General features: G+C 41.1%; 1 protein-coding gene across 23 annotated transcripts in view; it reads left to right on the top strand.

The window, feature by feature from the left end:
• NRXN1 (neurexin 1) overlaps nt 1-13,831 on the top strand; it is a 680,000-nt gene that overhangs the window by 243,888 nt on the left and 422,281 nt on the right. For all 23 annotated transcript variants that reach the window (XM_061475305.1, XM_061475304.1, XM_061475274.1 and 20 more), the window contains one exon: nt 10,470-10,908. In XM_061475305.1, coding sequence (XP_061331289.1) covers nt 10,470-10,908 — 439 coding nt within the window. The remainder of the gene's footprint in view (nt 1-10,469; nt 10,909-13,831) is intronic.

The following is a 13,831-nucleotide window of genomic DNA, read 5'->3' as shown; positions in this document are numbered from 1 at the left end:
TATGCAGTGACATGGGTATGAGAAGTGCCTGACTGAACTGTCTGCCCTTTACTAAGAATTGGTGCTCCTCAAAACTGTTTTCCAAGTAAACACTCTCAGTGTGTTGATTGTGGCAGGCATTTTTATGTAAGCAGAAGTATTTTAGGAAACCTGTATTCGCAGAACAGTACACTTCTGAAAGTTTCCATATGTATTAGATTACAAAAATCAGTAATGGCTTGTGTAAAGGTACTTGTTAGTAGTCCATTTTGTATGGCGAGCTACTCTTCTTGAATGTTACTAGACAAAGTTTGTTGTAGTATTATGTTTTTACTGATCATCTGTCAAAAGAATTGATTTTCCTTGAGGCTGAGGACCAATTTAGTACAGAACCAAAAGGGGATTTTATTGTCTGACGTTCCTTTAGCACTAAGCTAACATCAAAGTCTCAGGCTTGGAGGTCATCCTGCAGAATCGCATTCTTTAAACACCATACTGAAGTACACTCTGCTGCATTCTCTCCCTGCAGTGAGATGCCGCATCTTGAGAATCAAGATACATCCCTGTTCCTTGTCATTATAATGAAAATAAATATTTGGATTAGTTCAGCAAGTTTATTTTGGAGGTCAGCTTTAACCTCAATAAAATGTATTAACATAAACATGGCCCATAGGCTGTGGTCAAAGATGCCTTTAAACACAAGAGATGCTTTAGAAATATCCCATGAATTAAATTAATTCTTTTCTTGAAAATTTACGAATTGCTTTTGGCCATATATAGTGTACTTCAAAGGTGAGTGTATGACTTGGAACAGACCCGCTTTTTCTCTGTGCAGGGATTGCTTTTTATCTGTCATTACAGGAGACACAGGCTGTTTAGAAAAGGAGCGTAAGCACAGGATGAAGTTCACAGGAACACACAGCCCAGTAGCCTTACAGTGTACCTCTTATCATTAAGCAATGGTGAAGGAAAAGCTGCCTCTGAAAAACAGTTTGCAACTTGATACCCTGTATGTTGTGTTGGAGTTACAGTAATAACTCTGTGTGCAAAAGTACTACAGAAAACTTAGCTTCCAGTTGCCGCGGGTATCTGAGAAAGGAAAGGTAGTTTTAAAATGTTGATGTGAATAGTTACTGAAGTTGCAGTACTGGAAAGCAAAAATGATGTGTTGAAAGGATTATAAGGATTCACAAGAAATTGCAGGTGAAGGTAGGGAAGAATTTTCCTGGATGTCTTCTGGGAATGTGTAAGTCGCTCTACCAGTGAAAGGCAAGTTAGCACTGTAGTTAGGGAGTGGGAATTAGAATTGTGGGGTTTTGGGTTTTGGTTATGTTGTGTTTTGTTTGTTTTTTTTTTTCCCTCTATCTTTTAATTTTTTTACTATTTACCCATCATTAACAATGAAGACAGGCTGAGAGAGCTGAGCTTGTTCAGCCTGGAAAAGAGAAGGCTCTGGGGAGACCTTAGAGCAGCTTCCAGTGCCTCAAGGGGCCGACAAAAAGCCTGAAGAGAGGCTTTTGACAAAGGCCTGTAGTGACAGGACAAAGGGGAATGGCTTTAAACTGACAGAGGGGAGATTGAGATGAGACATTAGGAAGAAATTCTTCCTTGTGAGGGTGGTGAGGCCCTGGCACAGGGTGCCCAGGGAAGCTTTGGCTGCCCCATCCCTCGTAGAGTCCAAAGCCAGGCTGGATGGGACTTGGACCAACCTGCTCTAGTGGAAGGCGTCCCTGCCCATGACAGGGGGTTGGAACTGGATGAGCTTTAAGGTCCTTTCCAGCCCAAAACAGTCTGTAGTCATGGTTGGTCAGAATTTCGCCAACAACTGCATAGACAGTCACTATATCAAGGATTAGAAACCAAAATCAGAGAGCTGCTAACCTAGATATGTATTATGCTGGCTCCTAGTACAGAAGAAGGAAAGTTTTTGTAGCTTGTCAACAAGTAGCCAACTTGCCTGAGCATAGTCATCTAGCAGAGCTCAAAAGGAAGGAAGGATGCTTTCTACATGAAGGCTGGCCATAGTTCGCACAACAGGCATTGCATTTCAGCCTAGGATTAGAGGTCTATTTTCCCCTCAGTGGAACAGAAGGTTCTTTCAAACCAGGAAACGGAGCAGATGAGTCCAAAACAGAAAGCAGCCAGGAACACCCACAGCCAAAGGCTGGCTATTCAGCTAGATGCAAGAACAACCTACGCAGGTGAGAGAAAATAGGAAGAAAAAGCCAGTTGGGTATTTATTATTCTGTAGGAGTAGTAAGGTTAAGAGCCTTAAGTTGGCAGCTTACTAATGAACTGATGTGAGAGGCTGAAGGAAGGAAGGAAAGCTAGTGAGGGGTGGAATAAACCTCCCTCATTTACCAAAGGATATGCAGAATTGATGTTCTGCATTTAATTGGAGCCCAATGTTGTTTTTGTGGATGTTTTCAAATGTGTTTAATATGGAAAAAAACTTGTTCAAATATTTGCAGGCACTCAGGGGTATGTATATTGGTAATTGATTATTTTTTTTTTTAAGCAAGTTTTGGTTTGTTTGTCTTCAGATCACTGACCTTCCAAACTTAGATTCTGTGTTGGGTCCATTTTAGCTTTTCTCTTTAATTTGCTGCCCGTTCTTTTTTCTCTTTTGTGGCTGCTTCCTTTTTTCCCCTATATAACTCCAACCCTAATAAAGATAACTCGGAGCTTTCAGGTGCACATGAGTTGAGAGGTTCCTTAGAACATTGATTTTTTTTTTACATTTACATGATTTTTGTCTTTTCCCGTAAGTTTCTTCACTATTTTCTGGCCTTGAAGTTAAAGCTTTAAATGGATTGGAAATGTTTAGCATATTATGAATGTTATGCTGAAGAAATAAGGCTTGAACCCTCCGATTGTAATTGCTGTGTTCTGACTTACATCACCTCTTTCTTGTGGTCCCTAAAGAGTTCTTCTGCTTGAGTTTAGGCAGGAATGGTTAATGGGGAAGGAGACTTCTGCAGTCTTTAGTAACTCTGCTGCACCATGAAAGAAAGGGGAGGAAAAGGCTGAGATCCAGCACAACAGTTGAGTCTCTTGTAGGCCTTTTTTCCCCCCAGACAGTCATTGGAGGCAGCATATCATCTATTTTCTTCCGTAGACTTCTTATAATGTACTAACACAAAGCTGCTTTTGCCTCAGATAATACATGTTGTTCTCCTTTTGGTGATTCTTGTTTCTCTTGGTTTTGTTTCATGCCTTATGTCTTCAGAAAGGCTTTGTTCCTACTTGGGAGCTGATTGAGCTTCTGTGGAACCAACTTGTTCCTAAATTCTGCAGTATAGGTGTTGCCAAGAAATTTCTATGAGTCTTTGCCATGGGAAGTTATAAAAAAAAAAAGCCCCAACCAACACTCCTTGAACCAGTTTCTTAAAAATGGAAAGCATAGCAACCACAGTGAGAAACATTTAGCAGTCTGGCAGCTGACAACAGGGCATACAAGGAATAACAAAATAGTCAATTGAAGAGGGGAAAAAAGATCTTCAAAAGACTTGTGGCCACAGCAGGGTGAAAAACATAACAATCCCATTATCAAGGTTGTTTTTTTTTTCTCCCCGCTAACTTCTGCTAATATAACATGTCGAATGATATGCTAGTGATTTAGAACATAAAAAAGCGTTCCCTGGCATCCTCTTTAGATGTCTCTATTCAGGCAGGCAAAGCGGGAGAGAAAGGAAACAAACAGTTCTAAGATCAGCATTCAGAATTCAGCAGAAGAGACCAGTTTGCTTGAAGCTCGGCTATCACAATGGTATTAATTCTGCAAATAGGTGACTGATGCATGGAACTGAGGTGACTTTCCCAGTACTGCACAGTGAATCTAAAGAAAAACAAGTAAAGGTTTCTCAAAAGAGTGCCCTGTAACATTCACAGTATACCTATTATTTTTTACTTTGATTCTGTTAGTACTGGATTCATTTTTGACTGTATTATTGCCTTAGAGTGATTATGGTAGCACTCCTGTACCAAATTCTGAGCTCTTTGTTGTTCTGTGTTTTGGCTTGTTCTTTTCCTTTTTTTATCTTTCTGCTCTTTTCCTTGGGGTTAGGACAGTGATGGTTCTGACATAGTACATCTGAAGGTTCATTGCAGACTATTATTGAATTCATAGTGGGATTCCATATAACTATGCTAACTTTTCATCTTTTTTTTGGCATCCATTTGTCTGCCTGGCATTTGTAGGGATATGATAATAAGCAATTCAAATAGAACATTTATTTGTGTGCCTTAAGTTTGTCTCTTTTCTGTGAACGGAAGTTTTCAAAATGCCTGATGTGCAACATATCCTCTAATATTGAGGAAGATGAGTCCAGTTCATGTTGCTTAGTTACAGAAACAATAAACAGCACAAATTTATTGTCCCTACTTAGCCATTCAGTGTGGCATGAAAGCACTAGTGACTGTATCATCATGGCACATTTACCTTGAGACATGGATTGTTCAAGCCCCGCTTTTAAGTGAGTGTAGCTTTTGACCAGTTTGGGTACCTTTTATTTCTCTGTTTAAATGGCCAGTGTGCCCTGTATTCTGCAGTGACATACTCTCATGCTCTTTCTGTTATACTGCCAGCCATGTTCCTCAAAAAGAGTATGGAAGGGGATGGGGGGGTGGGGAGGGGATCGTGACTCCCTATGGGAAAAGTGTGTGTAAATATCATACAGTCATAGAATCAGACAGGTTGGAAAAGACCTTTTAGACTTTGAATGAAGCTCCACTAGATCTGATGTTGGTAATGCAAACTTCCACCTTCATGCAAATTCCTACCCTGTGAGGAAATGGTGTGTCCATTTTACAGAGATGCAAGGAGATGCTCTCTGTGAGGCCTTCAGATGCAGGTGAAACCCAGGTTCCTGGCTTCCTAGTCCTGGCTTCTAATAGCAAAAAGTGTTTTAGTGGTTCTTTTATTCCTACCTTGTAGAACACAGTTGTCTGTAGGGAGTATGTCAGATTCTGAAATATACTTGTGATATCTAATGCTATAAACAGTAGAACATTGTGCTATGCTACATGAGTGATATATTAGTCTTGAACAAGTCTCTTTCATGTTTTTCAGAAGCCGCTGCCCTGAGAGAGGTCAGGCCTAATATAGTCAATATCTTTCCAGTTATTAAATATCTCCCCCCCCCCCCCCCCCCCCCCCCCCCCGATTGGGTAACGTAAGAGGTGTTTGGTGCTGTTTTGGACTTGGGCAATCAATAGCCTTTCCTGTCTGTTATCTGCAACCATATAGTCACAGACTGGTTTGGTTTGGAAGGGACCTTCAAGCTCATCCAATTCCAACCCACTGCCATGAGCAGGGACACCTTCCACTGGACCAGGTTGCTCCAAACCCTGTCCAACCTGTCCTTGAACACTGCCAGGGATGGGGCAGCCACAGCTTCTCTGGGCAACCTGTGCCACGGCCTCAGAACCCTCACAGGAAAGAATTTCTTGCTCATATCTCATCTGAATCTCACCTTTGTCTGTTTAAAGCCATTCCCCCTTGTCCTGTCACTACAGGCCCTTGTAACAATTCCTTCTCCCTGGAAGAGCCAAGTCCAATTTGCATGGAGAGTCATGTGTGCTCTGTTTCCACTCAACAGTTTCGGATGCTCAGAGTGGACAGCAAGAGGAGGCCGGAGAACATAAAATTCCCAGATACATATATTCTGTAGGGTTTGTAGCAGTGCAGTTGGTTAGATATTCTTCTCCCCTCTCCCACCGCAGCTCTATTAAGCAACTTCTTTTTGAGCTGAAACTTGCAGGACAGTTTCCCAGACCATAGTCATCATGTAAAAAATTGCACACGTTGTCATTTTTCTTCAGGTGTTTATGTATCTAACATTGTGGAACCCTGTCCTGTTGTCCTGAGCCTACCTCCCACTCAGTAGGATTCTATAGCCACTTGGGTTTTGTTTTGGTGCTCAAAATGACCCCCATTCTAAATGCACCACTCTGCCATACGCACATATATCCACCTCAGGAAAATTAAAACCATTGCATTTGAGAATGAATACAATTTCCTTGGAGCTTTCATTATACCTGCTTTATCTCTATGTTCACAAAACAAAGCTGGTTTGTAAAGCTGAGTAATCCTAGAGGATTGAGTAGCTGTTGTCGTTCATATTGTGTGCTTTCATTTACATTGTGCTCAGAAGTAAACCACATTGCAGATAGTTGAACTGGGGCTCCCTAAGTTTTGTCAGTAGTCTGTAGTTTATTGTGTTTCTTGATATATTCTTTGCTGGAGCTTGGAAATGAGTTGAGGCACATGAGCAAAATGAGAAGCTGACATTCATGGATTAGTTCAAAACCATCCAGCAAATGCCAAAAAAACCCACCACCCAACATGGTAACTCTCAATGGTCACTTTTGCATTTGGATTTCGAGGGAATGTGGTGCTGTATGTACCAGGTAGTTCTCAATGAGCATGGAAATTCTAGTGGCTGTTAAAGCAAGCGTATAAAATTGCCTTAGGCTTCACTTACTCTAAGTCCCATTGCTATGATGCTGACATCAGTGTGTTACCTCCCTCTGACTTCACCGCGCAGCATAAAATTGTAGGTCATCAGCACATATCCTGAGCCATTTTGGATGATACTAGTCTCCATTTTAATGAATTATCTGCTATTGTTTGCACTAGGTGATTCAGCTTTCATGAAAACGTGAAAATACTCTTTTATGGTAAAGATATGTGTCATTCTTTTTTCATTTAACATGTTTGGAGATGGGAATGATTGAAATCGCCTTTATCAAGCTATTTTTTCCTTGTGTCCCAGTTAAGTAAATAGATGAATTCTTCAGAGCAAGGTCATAATGTAGGTACTCTGAACTCGTAGTTTCTCTTTGGTTCTAAAGGAAACCTAGATGCTGAGAACTAGGTGGTGTGATTAGGTCCTTAAGGATTGTGTTCAGTTTTAATAATGTAATTTGAAAGAAATGCTTCATAGTGTTTTGAAGGCTTTTAATCACAGTGCTTGAAAGGGTATTGCTAGCAGAGTTAGTTGGTGTTCTAAAATATTTGAGTAATGCCATTTCTTCACTCGTAGTGAAGAAATCTTTAATGTGGAAGGGACTGCACTTTGAAAATGGTGTTAAATCTGGATTCTTTCACATCTTTCATGGCTTTAAATTTAATGGGATAGGGTCAGTAGAAAGAAATGCTATGGTTCTGTTGATATTAATGTTTTCATGTCAACTTTTTAATTTTATATTTGAACTTAATAATGAACATAACAGTAAATTCCTTGTGTTCTCCTTCACCTCTTCTCAGCATCATTCATACATCCATACACTGCTGCTTTATTAATATAGGTTCATTGGCTGATCAGCTGCTTTTTTTTGTTGTTGAAGACACCTGCCAGGATTACTGTAGATCTGTAGTGAATTCTTAATACATTCCTAGAATTCATTGCATACTTGGGCAATAAATTATATACATGATATATCTTTGGGAAACATAAATTAATTTTGCTTGTGCTCAAGTCTGCCCACAGGCCATGTTAAAGAGTGCTGAGCTTAAGTTAATATTTGCCGTTTCTTAGCTGGACTTAACTTGTTAAGACTCAGCACTGTGATATAAGTTGCTCAGCAGGTGGTTGGGCTAGATGGTAGCAAAGGGAGCTCCTGTCTTGATTGGAAAAAGGTATGTAGGTCTTCCCTTTCTCTCCTCGAAAACAAATTTATTCTCGAACCTAACTTAATATTAAGAGGCAAGAATACAGTAAATAGAAAATAAATTCAAGGTGCTCTTAATAGCACAGTATAATTCCTTTAGGGCTGGCAATTGCATGTGCAGGAAAATCTTATTGTCCAGGTATGAGAGGGAGTGTGAGAGTACATAAATCACTACCAGGGGCAGCCCAGTAGATGCTAGGCAAGTACATGGTAATATAAGGATACTGACTGGTAGGTTGTGAAGGATAAGGTTGAATGACTCAGTTATATTCACGTAACTAATTGTGGATCCACATCTCTATTGGAGTCAGAATGTAGTGAGTTAATATTAAAGAAGAGTTTTTCTGTCATATATTGTATATTAAGCTACTCAAAGAGCTGTTGATGAGTTAAGAAAACTGTTGTCCGTATCCCTGTCCATCAGGTCCTTGAACTATATTGTTTCTGAGTTGATAAATGACTTGAAGGTCTACTGAGCTGTACTAGAGATGAAGGCAAGCTCCGTTTGTCTGCTCAGGTTTTCTAACATAGCTATTAACTACTAATTTTATTATTTGGTCAACCAGCTTCATTAATATCAGACAATTTGAATTTTTCCATAAACAAGAGGTTCTTTTTGTACATTTACTCCTGGTACTTACCTTTGTTCAGTAAGCAACTGAAGGGTATTTTCTCCTCATGTTCTTCATTGCCTTAATTAATTTCATTGTCAACAGCATGATTTAATTCTAATGAGAGCTCATTTGTTCCTTTCTTTTTGAATCATATCCTCTAGTCTCCGTTTAACATTTTTCAGTCTATTGTAGAAAGGTTGCCCCCTGTAACTCCTTCAAATGAGATGGAAGCTCTTCAAAATCCCTCTTGCTGTAGAAGGTGGCCAATGTTTCATGGTACCAGCTACGCCTTAAGTAATATTACTGCCCGGCTACTGGCTTCTTGCTGCGTTCTTCTGCCCTTTGACTTTCTTTAAAGACAGAAAGTCACCCCTACGAGAGATCACTTGCATGTGCTTATTCTGCAATGCTCTTCTGAATTCCTTTATGTCATCTGCAATCTCTGAAGTGTCCCAGAGCTATTTGGTACATACAAATCCAGTACCTTATTCTTTAAGATTACAGCTAGTCCAATTCTAGTCATTTCTGATGTCTTCACTCAAAGAAGGCAGCACGTTACCTACCTCTCTGTGACAGCATATCACTTCTGCTGTCAAGAATCCAAAGCCAGGTTTTTTGTTCTCTTTGGAGACCCAGCTCCACTGAGAACAGCAGTAGTTGTACTGAACTCTGAATTATGATGGAGAAATGGACTTTTATAATACAGTAGAATAATTCTGCCATGGCTTATGAAGCAATTTGCTGGGTGGATAATGACATAATTTGAAAGAACACAATTCCTACAGTAAAAAACTGTTGGATCTATCAATAATCTCATTAGTGTTCTGTTTTCTTGAAACATGGTTTTTCAATAGGAACCATCACTTTTGGGGTATGCCATCTTAGATTGTGTCTGCTGGTATTTTGATTTCTAACAGTGGCACAGATCTGCAGTGTGTCTCCAGTCTCTTTCACTTAGTGCATGTTGCAGTGGGTTTCATTTGCATTCAAACTAGGCTTCAGAGGAACTGAATCCAGAAGCTGTACCCAAAGTATTCATTAAGCACTTTCTAACCTGTAATAGGGTTATAAGGTTAAAACCAGAGGTTGTTCCCCTAAACAGCTTCAGGCTACATTGTATAGTTGAAACACTGGATCAAGGGCCAGACATGATCTATATCTGCATCTGTAGATGAAGAAGCCTCAGCACAAAGTGCTTTGATTTGCTTAGCTGTTGCTTTTGCTCCAAATTGCTTTCTAATGTAGGCTTAACCTTAGAAACAGGGAAGTTTTTAGCTTGTCTCCATGCAGTCATATTCAACTCTTCAGTGATATTTTAGCTTAAGTATATAATTTATTGAATAATGAAAAATTTTGACAAAATACTTGTGCACACCTCAGCTACTGAGGAGCTTCATTTAAGTAGTCCTTGTATCCTGGACAGCATAAACAGCAAGAATCTCAGAATATCCCAGTAAAGGCTAGAACCCTGGGGAGATGGTTGTATCATGATGGTATTCTCTGGGCAGAGTAAATATGTGATTTGAAGTGGCAATATTTGCTGTAGAAGTCAGTTGGATTTAAAGCTAATATTATCTGTAATTTTTATCAGAAAACTCTTCAGTCAGGGAAAATATGTAAGGGGGTCTATTTTTTGTCCAATTGAACTGCTCAAAGATGGTCCTGTTTTTGTCTGGTTTCATCAGTATGATCCTAGTTTCCTTATTTTATAGCTTCATGAATGCCATGGATGCTGCTGCTCCTCAGCACCAAGGACAAACTGAGTAGATGTTAAATCATAAGGTGTCTGACCTTTGGGCATTTTCTGTCAAGGGACAGAAGAGTTAAGACAGTGATGAAGGGTTTAGAGGGAGAAATCATCTAATACTTCTCTAACATAGCAGAATGGCTGTGTGAAGAGGGCTTTTAAGCATTCAAGGCCATGCAAGCTAATTTGTGAGTGAGAGTATAAATAATGTGCAGATTCTTTCAGATTGTTTGAATTAACTCCAGGGATATTTTTAGAGCAACTTTGTTTGGTTTAATGAAAACCATTATTAAATCATTAGTCAATGGAAATAGTTATTTAATTTTGTGTGTATGTTAATTATCATATTCATATACCATCATGATTATCCTTTAAATAATATATTGATTCAGGGTTATATCTGTTTGGTTAAAATGGTCAAGTTCCTCTTTGTAACTTCTCTGCTTTGCTTGCAGGTTGTATATAAAAATAATGATGTCAGGTTGGAGTTATCTCGACTTGCCAAGCAAGGAGATCCTAAAATGAAGATTCATGGGGTTGTAGCATTTAAATGTGAGAATGTTGCAACCTTAGATCCAATCACATTTGAAACACCAGAGTCTTTCATCTCTTTGCCAAAGTGGAATGCCAAGAAAACAGGCTCAATATCATTTGACTTCCGTACAACTGAGCCAAATGGCCTGATTCTATTCAGTCATGGAAAACCCAGGCACCAAAAAGATGCCAAACACCCACAGATGGTGAAAGTTGACTTTTTTGCCATTGAAATGCTTGATGGCCACCTCTACCTGCTGTTAGACATGGGATCAGGTACTATAAAAATAAAAGCCTTGCAGAAGAAGGTGAATGATGGTGAATGGTACCATGTGGATTTTCAACGGGATGGACGGTCAGGTAAGCTGTTTTAATATTCAAGATGTTTTTTCATGCTTTATCTGGAAAAACACCGGGTATATATTATGCTGCCATAATTACAGTTGTGAATCATCAGAAAAATAAGGGAAATATAAGAAGTCATTACTGTCAGGTACCAGAATACAATGACTTGCAGAGTAAAATATCTTATATTAAAATTTATTGGGTAATCAGGTACTTAATCTTGCAAGTAAGTGTACTGTGTACTTCAAAAACAAACAGTAATCTCCCTCTGTGCTTGCTTCCACCAAATAGCTGAACTGGCAAGTTTCAAGAATAAAACCAAAAAATTGTTACTGAACGTAATCTCCAACATAGGGAATAGCTTGCCCTCAGAAACAACACAGAATTCCCAATAATGTCTGCAGATTTCAGCATAATTAAATGATATGCTAATGAATGGCTAACAACAGAATGGCATATCAGCAGAAATGGAAATTAGTGACTTCCTGTATTTTGCCAGTATGAGGTCAGATTCTGTAGCAGGGTAGAAGAGTAAAAATAAAGAAATCATAAACTGCTCCTAATGCCTCTGAAATCTTATAGCATACAATGCATTTAACTAGTGAACCAGGCCATGTGTTTTCAGCTGCCTCTGGCCTTGAATATATATTGTTACTCCACCAAATAATATACTTTAGAATCATAGAATCATAGAATAGTTAGGGTTGGAAAGGACTTTAAGATCATCTAGTTCCAGCCCCCCCTGCCATGGGCAGGGACACCTCGCACTAAACCATGTCACCCAAGGCCTCGTCCAACCTGGTCTTGAACACTGCCAGGGATGGAGCATTCACAGCTTCCTTGGGAAAGCCACTGCAGTGCCTCACCACCCTCACAGTAAAGAACTTCCTCCTTATATCCAATCTAAAATTCCCCTGTTTAAGTTTTAACCCATTACCCCTTGCCCTGTCACTACAGTCCCCAATGGATAGTCCCTCCCCAGCATCCCTATAGGCCCCCTTCAGATACTGGAAGGCTGCTATGAGGTCTCCAAGCAGCCTTCTCTTCTCCAGGCTGAACAGCCCCAACTTTCTCAGCCCGTCTTCATACGGGAGGTGCTCCAGTCCCCTGATCATCCTCATGGCCCTTCTCTGGACTTGTTCCAACAGTTCCGTGTCCTTTTTATGTTGAGGACACCAGAACTGCACACAATACTCCAAGTGAGGTCTCACAAGAGCAGAGTAAAGGGGCAGGATCGCCTCCTTCAGCCTGCTGATCACGCTCCTTTTGATGCAGCCCAGGATATGGTTGGCTTTCTGGGCTGCGAGCGTGCAATGAAGCCGGCTCATGTTCACTTTTCTCATCAACCAGCACCCCAAGTCCTTCTCTGCAGGGCTGCTCTGAATCTCTTCTCTGCCCAACCTGTAGCTGTGCCTGGGATTGCTCCAACCCAGGTGTAGGACCTTGCACTTGGCTTGGTTAAACTTCATGAGGTTGGCATCAGCCCACCTCACAAGCGTGTCAAGGTCCCTCTGGATGGCATTCCTTCCCTCCAGGGTATCAACTGAACCACACAGCTTGGTGTCATCGGCAAACTTGCTGAGGGCGCACTCAATCCCACTGTCCATGTCACTGACAAAGATGTTGAACAAGACCGGTCCCAACACTGATCCCTGAGGGACGCCACTCGTTACTGATCTCCAGCTGGACATTGAGCCATTGACCACAACTCTTTGTGTTTGGCCATCCAGCCAGTTCTTTATCCACTGAGTGGTCCATCCATCAAATTGATGTCTCTCCAATTTAGAGACAAGGATGTTGTGTGGGACAGTGTCGAACACTTTTCACAAGTCCAGGTAGATGACATCAGCTGCTCTACCCCTGTCCATCAGTTCTGTAGCCCCATCATAGAAGGCCACCAAATTGGTCAGGCAGATTTCCCCTCAGTGAAGCCATGCTGGCTGTCACCAAGCACCTTGTTGATTTTCATGTGCCTTAGCATGCCTTCCAGGAGAATCTGCTCCAAGATTTTGCCAGGCACAGAGGTGAGACTGACTGGTCTATAATTCCCCGGGTCATCCATTTTCCCCTTCCGGAAAATGGGGGTTATATTTCCCTTTTTCCAGTCATTGCGAACTTCACCTGACTGCCATGATTTTTCAAATATGATGGCTGGCGGCTTCGCAACTTCATTTGCCAGCTCCTTCAGGACCCATGGATGGATTTCATCAGCTCCCATGGACTTGTGCACGTTTAGGTTCTTAAGGTGGTCTCAAACCAGATCCTCTCCTACAGTGGGCCTGAGGTCTTCATTCTCACAGTCCCTGCATCTGCCTTCCAAGACTTGGGTTGTTTGGTCAGAGCCTTTGCCAGTGAAGACCGAGGCAAAGAAGTCATTCAGAACTATTCAAACCCAGGGTAGCCAGTTCTCCTGAGAGCTTCCTGAGGGGGCCCATGTTGTCCCTAGTCTTGTCTTTTATTTGCAATGTACCTATAGAATCCCTTCCAGTTATCTTTCACATCCCTAGCTAAGTTTAATTCTAACTGGGCCTTAGCTTTCCTAACCTGGTCCCTAGTTTCCCGGACAGCATCCCTGTATTCTTCCCAGGCCACCTGTCCTTGCCTCCACCTTTTATAAGCCTCTTTTTTTCCTTCAGAGTTTCCTCAGCAGCTTCTTACCTATCCAAGGAGGTCTCCTGGGCCTCCTGCTGCACTTCTAGTTGGGATGCAACACTCCTGAGCTTGCAGGAGGTGATCCTTGAATATCAATCAACAGTCTTGGGCCCCCTTGCCCTCTAGGGCTGTTTTCTATGGAACCTTTCTAAGCAGGTTCCTGAAGCGGCCAAAGTCTGCTCTCTTGACTGAAGCACAAATCTGTTAAATGTTATGTTTCCTTTCATGCCAGAATTTGGAAGTTGGGGGAGGAATGTGCTGAGTCTGTAGCTCAGCCTGTCCAAAG

Source organism: Pezoporus flaviventris, unplaced genomic scaffold (genome assembly GCF_033815535.1).
Source record: "Pezoporus flaviventris isolate CSIRO_AGI_PZ_B2104156 unplaced genomic scaffold, CSIRO_AGI_Pfla_v1 ptg000083l, whole genome shotgun sequence".
Lineage (NCBI taxonomy): Eukaryota > Metazoa > Chordata > Aves > Psittaciformes > Psittacidae > Pezoporus > Pezoporus flaviventris.
The sequence above is the reverse complement of the archived record's forward strand: the minus strand, read 5'-3'. Positions and strand labels throughout refer to the sequence as shown.